At 45.7% G+C, this 9,919-nt stretch overlaps 1 protein-coding gene across 1 annotated transcript; it reads right to left on the bottom strand.

The window, feature by feature from the left end:
• Window positions 1-5,462: 5,462 nt before the first annotated feature.
• LOC119300648 (ureide permease 1-like) lies at window positions 5,463-8,814 on the bottom strand. Its single transcript, XM_037577551.1, has 8 exons — window positions 8,614-8,814; window positions 7,981-8,271; window positions 7,762-7,900; window positions 7,028-7,196; window positions 6,837-6,880; window positions 6,642-6,748; window positions 6,100-6,474; window positions 5,463-6,011 (listed from the first exon to the last, which is right to left on the bottom strand). Exons 1-8 carry the CDS (start codon window positions 8,665-8,667, stop codon window positions 5,853-5,855), a joined length of 1,338 nt encoding a protein of 445 aa, XP_037433448.1. The 5' UTR covers window positions 8,668-8,814; the 3' UTR covers window positions 5,463-5,852.
• Window positions 8,815-9,919: the final 1,105 nt, after the last annotated feature.

Here is a 9,919-nt window from a genome sequence, read left to right as displayed (position 1 = left end):
AATAATCGGGATACTTACCGGTGTTAACCGTAGTTTGAGGAGTTCGTGTATTCACTATGTGTTAATGCTTTGTTCCGGTACTCTATTAAAAGGAGGCCTTAATATCCCTTAGTTTCCGCTAGGACCCCGCAACCACATGAGGGTAGGACAAAAGATGTCATGCAAGTTCTTTTCCATAAGCACGTATGACTATATTCGGAATACATGCCTACATTACATTGATGAACTGGAGCTAGTTCTGTGTCACCTTATGTAATGACTGTTACATGATGAACCGCATCCGGCATAATTCTCTATCACCGATCCATTGCCTACGAGCTTTTCATATATCGTTCTTCGCTTATTTACTTTTCCGTTGGTATTGTTATCATCACTACAAAACACCAAGAATATTACTTTTGCTGCCATTACCTTTTACCACCATTACCTTTTCCATTGGTATTGTTATCATATTACTTTGCTACTAAACACTTTGTTGCAGATATTAAGTTTCCAGGTGTGGTTGAATTGACAACTCAGCTGCTAATACTTGAGAATATTCTTTGGCTCCCCTTGTGTCGAATCAATAAATTTGGGTTGAATACTCTACCCTCGAAAACTGTTGCGATCCCCTATACTTGTGGGTTATCAAGACTATTTTCTGGCACCATTGCCGGGGAGCATAGCTCTAGGATACTCAAAGGAAACTGTCGGGTACACCTTCTATCACAGATCCGAAGGCAAGATATTCGTTGCTAAGAATGGATCCTTTCTAGAGAAGGAGTTTCTCTCGAAAGAAGTGAGTGGGAGGAAAGTAGAACTTGATGAGGTAATTGTACCTTCTCCCTTATTGTAAAGTAGTTCATCACAGAAATCAGTTCCAGTGATTCCTACACCAATTAGTGACGAAGCTAATGATGATGATCATGAAACTTCAGATCAAGTTACTACTGAACCTCATAGGTCAACCAGAGTAAGATCCGCACCAGAGTGGTATGGTAATCCTATTTTGGGGGTCATGTTACTTGACCATGACAAACCTACGAACTATGAGGAAGCGATGATGAGCCCAGATTCCGCAAAATGGCTTGAGGCCATGAAATCTGAGATGGGATCCATGTATAAGAACAAAGTGTGGACTTTGGTTGACTTGCCCGATGATCGGCAAGCAATAGAAAACAAATGGACCATCAAGAAGAAGACTGACGCTAATGCTAATGTTACTGTCTACAAAGCTCGACTTGTTGCGAAAGGTTTTCGACAAGTTCAAGGAGTTGACTACGATGAGACCTTCTCACCCGTAGTGATGCTTAAGTCTGTCCGAATCATGTTAGCAATTGCCGCATTTTATGATTATGAAATTTGGCAAATGGATGTCAAAACTACATTCCTTAATGGATATCTTAAAGAAGAGTTGTATATGATGCAACCAGAAGGTTTTGTCGATCCAAAAGGTGCTAACAAAGTGTGCAAGCTCCAGCGATCCATTTATGGACTGGTGCAAGCCTCTCGGAGTTGGAATATACGCTTTGATAGTGTGATCAAAGCATATGGTTTTATACAGACTTTTGGAGAAGCCTTTATTTACAAGAAAGTGAGTGGGAGCTCTGTCGCATTTGTGATATTATATGTGGATGACATAATGTTGATTGGAAATAATATAGAATTTCTGGATAGCATAAAAGGATACTTGAATAAGAATTTCTCAACGAAAGACCTCAGTGAAGCTACTTACATATTGGGCATCAAGATCTATAAAGATAGATCAAGACACTTGATAAGACTTTCAATGAGTACATACCTTAATAAGATTTTGAAGGAGTTTAAAATGGATCAGTCAAAGATGGAGTTCTTTCCTGAGTTGTAAGGTGTGAAGTTGAGTAAAGACTCAAAACCCGATCATGGCAGAAAATAGAAAGAGAATGAAAAGTCATTCCCTATGCCTTAGTCATAGGTTCTATAAAGTATGCTATACTGTGTACCAGACCTATTACGTACCTCACCATGAGTTTGGCAAAAGGGTACAATAGTGATCCAGGAGTGGATCACTGGACAAAGCTCAAAATTATCCTTAGTGGAATAAGGACATGTTTCTCGGTTATGGAGGTGACAAAAAGTTCGTCGTAAAGGGTTACATCGATGAAAGCTTTGACACTAATCCGGATGACTCTAAGTCTCAGTCTGGATACATATTGAAAGTGAGAGCGATTAGCTAGAGTAGCTCCGTGTAGAGAATTGTAGACATAAAAATTTGCAAAATCCATACGGCTCTGAATGTGGCAGACCCGTTGACTAAACTTCTCTCACAAAGCAAAACATGATCACTCTTTGGGTGTTAATCACATAGCGATGTGAACTAGATTATTGACTCTAGTAAGCCCTTTGGGTATTAGTCACATGGAGATGTGAACTAATCACATAAAGATGTGAACTATTAGTGTTAAATCACATGACGATGTGAACTAGATTATTGACTCTAGTGCAAATGGGAGATTGAAGGAAATATGCCCTAGAGGCAATAATAAAGTTGTTATTTATATTTCCTTATATCATGATAAATGTTTATTATTCATGCTAGAATTGTATTAACCTGAAACTTAGTACATGTGTGAATACATAGACAAAACAGAATGTTCCTAGTATGCCTCTACTTGACTAGCTCGTTAATCAAAGATGGCTAAGTTTCCTGACCATAGACACATGTTGTCATTTGATGAACGAGATCACATCATTAGGAGAATGATGTGATGTACAAGACCCATCTGTTATCTTAGCATAATGATCATTTAGTTTTATTTGCTATTGCTTTCTTCATGACTTGTACATGTTCCTCGGACTATGAGATTATGCAACTCCCGAATACCGGAGGAACACCTTGTGTGCTATCAAACGTCACAATGTAACTGGGTGATTATAAAGATGCTCTACAGGTGCCCCGATGGTGTTTGTTGAGTTGGCATAGATAGGGATTAGGATTTGTCACTCCGAGTATCGAAGAGGTATCTCTGGGCCCTCTCGGTAATGCTCATCACTATAAGCCTTGCAAGCAATGTGACTAATGAGTTAGTTATGGGATGATGCATTACGGAACGAGTAAAGAGTCTTTCCAGTGATGAGATTGAACTAGGTATGATGATACCGGCGATCGAATCTCGGGCAAGTAACATACCGATGACAAAGGGAACAACGTATGTTGTTGTGCGATTTGACCGATAAAGATCTTCGAAGAATATTTAGGAGCCAATATGAGCATCCAGGTTCCGCTATTGGTTATTGACTGGGGATGTGTCTCGGTCATGTCTACATAGTTCTTGAACCCGTAGGGTCCGCACGCTTAACATTTGATGATGATTTGTATTATGAGTTATGTGATTTGATGACCGAAGTTTGTTCGGAGTCCCAGATGAGAACACAGACATGACGAGGAGTCTCGAAATGGTTGAGAGGTAAAGATCGATATATTGGAAGGTTATATTCGGACAACGGAATGGTTCCGAAGTGTTTTGGGTATTTTCTGGAGTACCGGGAGGTTACCGGAACCCCCCGGGAGAGTAATGGGCCTTAATGGGCTTTACAGGAAAGAAGAGAAGGGCCTCAAGGTGTGGCCGCGCGCCCCCCATGGGCTGGTCCGAATTGGACTAGGAGGGGGCGGCGCCCCCCTCTTTCCTTCTCCCCTCTTCTCCCTTCCCTCCTTCTCCTAGTTGGAATAGAAAGGGGGGGGTGGCGAATCCTACTTGGACCGGGAGTCCAAGTAGGACTCCCCCCCTTGGCGCGCCCCCTCTATGGCCGGCCTCGTCTTCCCCCTCGTTTATATACGTGGGAGGGGGCACCCCAAAGGCACACCAAGTCTTCTCTTAGCCGTGTGCGGTGCCCCCCTCAACGGTTACACACCTCGGTCATATCGTTGTCGTGCTTAGGCGAAGCCCTGCGCCGGTAACTTCATCATCACCGTCAACACGCCGTTGTGCTGACGAAACTCTCCCTTGTCCTCAACTGGATCAAGAGCTCGAGGGACGTCATCATGCTGAATGTGTGCAGAACACGGAGGTGTCGTACGTTCGGTGCTTGGATCGGTTGGATCGTGAAGACATTCGACTACATCAACGGTGTTACTAAACGCTTCCACTTTCGGTCTACGAGGGTACGTGGACACACTCTCCCCTCTCGTTGCTACTCCTACATAGATCTTGCATGATCGTATGATTTTTTTTGAATTATTGCGTTCCCCAACACTCCCGTCCAGGAGTAACGCTCGATGGGGGACGGCTCCGGCTGCGGCTCCGGCTCGGCTTTGACGCGGCCTCGGGGAAGGGACGGCGGGCCACCGGCGGCAGCACGCAGTCGCCCACCGTGGAGCGGGCAATGGCCTACGCCATGGCCGCCTCGTACCGAGCCTCCTCTTCCTCCACTGCCTCCACCCTGCACCGCTTGTCCTCCTCGCTCTCCCGGTAGACTGCCGCAAGCGCCGCCTGGTAGGCGTCCTCAGCCGCCTGGTCCTCATCGCGGACGATGAGCGGCGGCAGCGGCACACTGCGGTCGACCTCGCGCACGCCGCATCGCCTCGCCTCCTCGTGCTCGAAGGCGAACCACCTCGCCCAGTTGAGCGAGTCGGTTGCGTAGGCGGGGTCGCGGCGCTCCTCCGACGTCAGCAGCGCCCGCCGGCGCCGCATCTCCTCCGCGTGCGCCCTTGCCGACTGCGGAGCTGTCGGCACTGGGATCCTCTCCGAATCTAGATGTCAGTCATGCGGCAGGGTGGCGTCGGGGTACGGGAGAGGCACACGGTGCTGCCAGTGCCACTCCGCCTGGTGCACTGGCACGTTCAAGCGCTGCCTCTGCCGGCGATCCAGCGCCGACGGAGGTGGGAGGAACTCTGATGGGAAAAGGATGACTGGGGCCTTGCCCTTGGCCTTGCTGCTGCTGGCGTCGGAGAAGAGTCCCATCTCGCTGTGGTGGTGGTGGCTAGGGTTTGCCGGCGACAGGGGAGCAAAGCTTGCTAGATGTGGACGGCGATTTGGATGAGGACGGCATCGCCGCACGGTCGGCTTAAAGAAGGACGACCGCCGTCGCTGACGCGTGGGCCCGAGGTCATAAATTAAGCTGACCAATTTGGCCGCGGGCGGTTGGACGACCGCCAGGTAGGGCCGTGGCGGACACCGAGAAGGCACGCGTGGCGTCCATTCCGTGTCCGCGTCGATGCATTTGGAGCGCAAATTTGGGCCGTAAATGCGTCGGAGCGGGCGCGATTTGGGTTTTGGCCGGCGCATTGGGCCACCACTTTTGTCCGCGCCGATGCAGACGAACGAAATGGGTCGCCCCGTTGAAGTTGCTCTCACTTCGTCCGGCGGCACCTTTCGGAGGCGGTGGGGGAAGGGGGAGGGAGTTCCACGGGAGCTAGGAGGAAAGGAAAATATACCATGTTATCCTGTTCACAAATGAGATGTCAATTTGTGCAGACTCGAGTAGTTTACTTAGTAGCAACAGAGTCAAACCAATCATTCCCACCATTTCAAACTCTTGATTTTGAAGCTAAACTGCATCCAAATCAAACATAGTAACTTCATAGTGATCTTTCGTAGCATTCTGGCGAGTCCTGCTTCCTAGTACTATTGGCTATAGACTTTAAGAACGAACAACACATCCTTTTATATATAATATCCTGCACTAACTTGAAATATGCATCAACATCTGCCATTTTTGTGGTTATGTACAGCTCCATTCAAACGAAAACTTCATGAATGGAATTCACTTTGTGTTGGCATGGCCTGCTTCCTTGGTCAAGGGCTCAAGTCCATTGTCTTCCTGTCTGGATTTCTTCGCCTTGTGGCAGAAAGAGCTGCAAGGTAGAATAACTGATGAAAGGATGGGGAAACAGATCATTTTGTGCTCCTGTGACCTGCTGAAGCCATGAGTGTTGCTACAGCTGCGATAAACATGAGCAGCATGAACACGAGCAGAGTATACGTTTTCTTCGACGACTTTCGGTACTCCCCAAATAGCAGGATACCCCAAAATGTGCTCACAAGCGGCAATGCCTGATGAACAGCAATGTGAAACAGTTAGAATCAAAGGTGCAGAAAAGTTTCCTCTTTTCTTTTAAGGCTAAGCATTAATTGGACAAACCTGAACAGCATCAGCAGCTGCATAACCAGCAGCCTGACCACCCATGAATTGGAAGCCATTGCCGAAACCGCAAAGGAAGCCGGCAAGAAGAGCCCATTGCCTGCCTTCCCAGTCATTCAGGTAGGCCTTGAAGGATGACTTTGGCACGCCCGCCATTGGACGGTAGAGGAACAAGATGTTCAACCCGATACCGACGACAAAACACGAAATGGAGAAGTAGAAGAAGGCGGTGTAGACCACCAAATGCGGGACACCGTCTTTCAGGGTGTGCCACTGGTCATTGGTGGCCAGGTTGATCGCCGGGGAGAAGAGAGAGAAGCAGACGCCAGAAAAGAAAACTATCCCAAGCCCTATAAAGGTGCTTGATCCAAATACCTGGAAAAGTAAGAAGTTTCACCAGATCAGTTCAGTGGTCTTACCGTTCAGAAAAAGTTTAGTGGTGACAATTATGCTTCTCTGTTTTGAATGCAAGATTTAGGGCAAAGATCAAATACTATCTGAATTATTCTACAGCGATGATTGTATGACGGAATTACAGTTACCTTAATTGAACGGCGCTCTTCGAGCTCAATTAGGTATTCTGCAGTTCCAGCTTCGGCTTTGGTGTCACACTCTGCAGAAGCTCCATTCTCCATGTCCTTCGGAGCATCTGAAATAGACAAAGTTAAGAATTAAAATCTGTAACTCCAACATCAACAGTGCCAGTAGTTCATACAATTATGCAGCATATTTTATACCTTTGTCTATAACTTGTTTGCCTCTCTCCGTACCTCCATCCGTCCTGTAAAAGTACGCATTATGATGATCAGAGCAAGGAATATAAGATGAAGATGGACCCCAAAAGCACCGAACAGATCCAAGTTAAAACGTGGTTAAGATGTTTCAGTTAGACCGCAAAAAATTGTGCAAGAAAGTGGGAAGGATTTACCCAAGTTTGTAGGTATTTGTGGATTCACTGAGTTTCTTTTCATTGTCAGCCGCATTGGAAGCATGAACAGCAGAGCCAAGGATGACTGCAACAAGGAAGCATGCCACTCCAGTGAAAAGAATCTCTGCCTTGTTGATGCGATTGTCTAGGAAGTAATTTAGTGTCGTGCCTGAAAATACAACACGCAACTTGATGGAATAAATATCCAAGAAACAAAAAAGCGGCCCATAATTTGCCTTGGTTCTTCGATTAGAACACATAGGATAATAGCAGAGCAACCGTTAGTTTGGTGTAGCTACTGAATTATCGGAAGAATGTTCTTTAAGTGATAGTTTGTTGTCCTCTTATTGTGAACACTAATTTTTTTCCAGACTGCGATGGAATTCAATGAATAATTTTTAATGAAATTCAAAGAATGCTTTTATTGCCATCAATGGTTTGCAATTCTTCAGCTTTTTGAATCTTGTGAAGTGAGCTCACCAAGATTGATAGCCCAATTTGCTCAGGCAACTTTAACTTTTAGCTGAAAAAAGCAACTCCAACTTTTATTTCTAAAAAAAGCAACTGGACGTGTCAGATAACTAGTGTTAAATAATTGAGCCCCTCCAGTAATGCTTATATATGAACAAAGATTGTGATCCAGAAATCTGTGACTCACATGCATCATCAGAAGCTAAATAATCATCATCAAATGTATTCATTGCACTTTAAGTAGTAGAGGAGATGAGCTTTACCTATAACAACAACCATGCTTGAGCTGATAACCTCAGTGACTGAGAGGCCCACATATGCCCAAGCATACTGTGTTGAGAGGTTCCCAACACTGAGCACAACACCCCCTGCCATTGCAAACATCACTGAAGGCCAGTTGTCCTTCATCATAAAGTTCATTCAGAATCAGCAAACAGCCAACCAACGAATCCCCAAGTTTTTCCTGCGCCAAGATAGCTCACCTGACTGAGCTGAGTGAAGAAATTGGGCATGTTGTGCTTTGCATCCCCAAGCTGGCCGAAGGTAAGCGCTATGAGGACGGCCGCAAGGAGGTTCGTTATGGAGTAGTCGAGGTATGTGTGCTGCGGCAGCCGTCCCCGGCGCTCCAAGAGGGTAAGCACCGCTGGCCACGTGCCCAGAAAAAAGAGGGAGGCGCACATGATGGCAATGGCGCCCCCTTTGTCTTCTATGATGAACATGTTGAGGCCTTGTTTGATGGAGAGCAAGGAATTCAGCAGGGGCTCTTCAACCACCTGCAAGAATTACGTTCGTCAGATATTTCGAGTTACTGATGTGGATAATGAAACCATGGTTTCTTTTTTCCTGCAAAGCTTGCATGAACTGAATGATTTGGAGCTCTTGATTGTTACGAGGAGCAAATATCAGGGCAGAAAAGAAGGAAAACTAGAAAATAATAATAATAATTAGAGCATCCAATCATTGAGAACCTAACATGAGCAGGGAAGTTGATAAGATGCCAATTACCACAGATGAGATTATCCAAAGAACGAAGAAGGAAAGAAAAGATGACTACATGAGCCCAAATCCGAGCCGAACATCCAACAGGAGTAAGAGTAGGATGAAGGTGGGAGTACCTCTTGGCAGGGAACCAAAGAAGAAGCACATGCCAGAGCATGGTCCATGGACATGGGGGATTTTATAGTGATACAGCTCACAAAAGCTGGAGATTGAATGGGATCTTTTCAATCAAAGTCCAACCTGATCTGCACGAGTTTGACTCACACAGCTATTGGAAATTTGTGGCGTCTTTCCATACGGAGATCACCAATGGAGCTGGGGCTTTATGGGGAGGAAGATTTTTTTTATAATGGGGCCAAGAAATGGACAAATGGTGCACGCATCAGCGGTTGGAATAATTGTACGTGTGACAATGACCTCCACGCGAACTAAATCAAATCGTGAAAATGAAACCTATGCGTGTGATTTGCGTAAAATGTTGAATGTAAGCAGGAGAAGTAGAGTAGCACACTCATTGGCCAGAGATAAAGAACCCAAACCATCTCTTTCAACTAGGCTATCCAAGAAAAGGACCATTGACGAAGGGCAGGGAAGAGGAGTGAGGATTCCACCAAGAAATGGGCACTGAATCTTGTCCTTTTTGTCCCGCGAGTATGAACTCTGTATTTCTATTTATTGCTTCACAAACGCGGTGGAGAAAAGTGAGACCCGATCGTTGTTTGAGCTCACATGGATCCAACAATTCAGCGGCGAATACCTTGCCAAAATAAAGAGAACCGCACAACAGTTTGTCCATGTAGATAGCAACATATTTGCAGTCCAAAAAAAACTAAATCCATCATAGACACATGTAAGAGGAGCAGGATAAGAAGAGCACACACCTCGAGAAGAGAAGACGAAGACGAAGAAGGATCCTTCTCTTCCTTGAAAGAACTCAATGAAATGTGTCCTCTCTGTGTTGATATATATGTGTGTGTTCAGATCAGCGGTGGTTGTTGTGGTTCTCCTCTACTACTACTACCTGAGCTGATGATACACGAGAATTGATTAATTAATCAGGCACTCCATTGTTTAAGTAGGAGCACAGCTGTGTAAATATTGTAGGGGTGGCAAACTATGATCCCCTTTGACTTCGGATCTGGAGTGCAGTTGGACAGATTCTCCAGATCAGTGCATGATTATCACGACTCTGTGTTTCTTTTCGCCCATTTGCAGAACCACTAGATTCCCAGTTTACACGGTTGGCTGGCCACAACCCCACCGCGCTTTGTAAATTTTCTAGCGGGCTGGATCAAGCCACGACACATTCGTCACTCCTGAAGACACCTGTTCTTCTTGTAATCTTGCGTTGACTCAGAAAAGCTCTACTCTAGGCAAGGTTTTGGATCCCAAACGGCTCTTTTTTCTCGAGGGTCACCGGAA

The sequence above is a fragment of the Triticum dicoccoides genome, chromosome 5A (genome assembly GCF_002162155.2).
Source record: "Triticum dicoccoides isolate Atlit2015 ecotype Zavitan chromosome 5A, WEW_v2.0, whole genome shotgun sequence".
In the NCBI taxonomy this organism is placed as follows: Eukaryota; Viridiplantae; Streptophyta; class Magnoliopsida; order Poales; family Poaceae; genus Triticum; species Triticum dicoccoides.
The sequence above is the reverse complement of the archived record's forward strand: the minus strand, read 5'-3'. Positions and strand labels throughout refer to the sequence as shown.

Excerpts from the sequence above, each read along its gene's own strand:
- LOC119300648 (XM_037577551.1), bottom strand. The coding sequence starts at position 8,667 with ATGTCCATGGACCATGCTCTGGCATGTGCTTCTTCTTTGGTTCCCTGC. Across the intron at positions 7,197-7,761 it reads AAGCATGGTTGTTGTTATAG|GCACGACACTAAATTACTTC; the intron begins GTAAAGCTCATC and ends TTGTATTTTCAG. Across the intron at positions 6,012-6,099 it reads CAGCTGCTGATGCTGTTCAG|GCATTGCCGCTTGTGAGCAC; the intron begins GTTTGTCCAATT and ends GCTGTTCATCAG.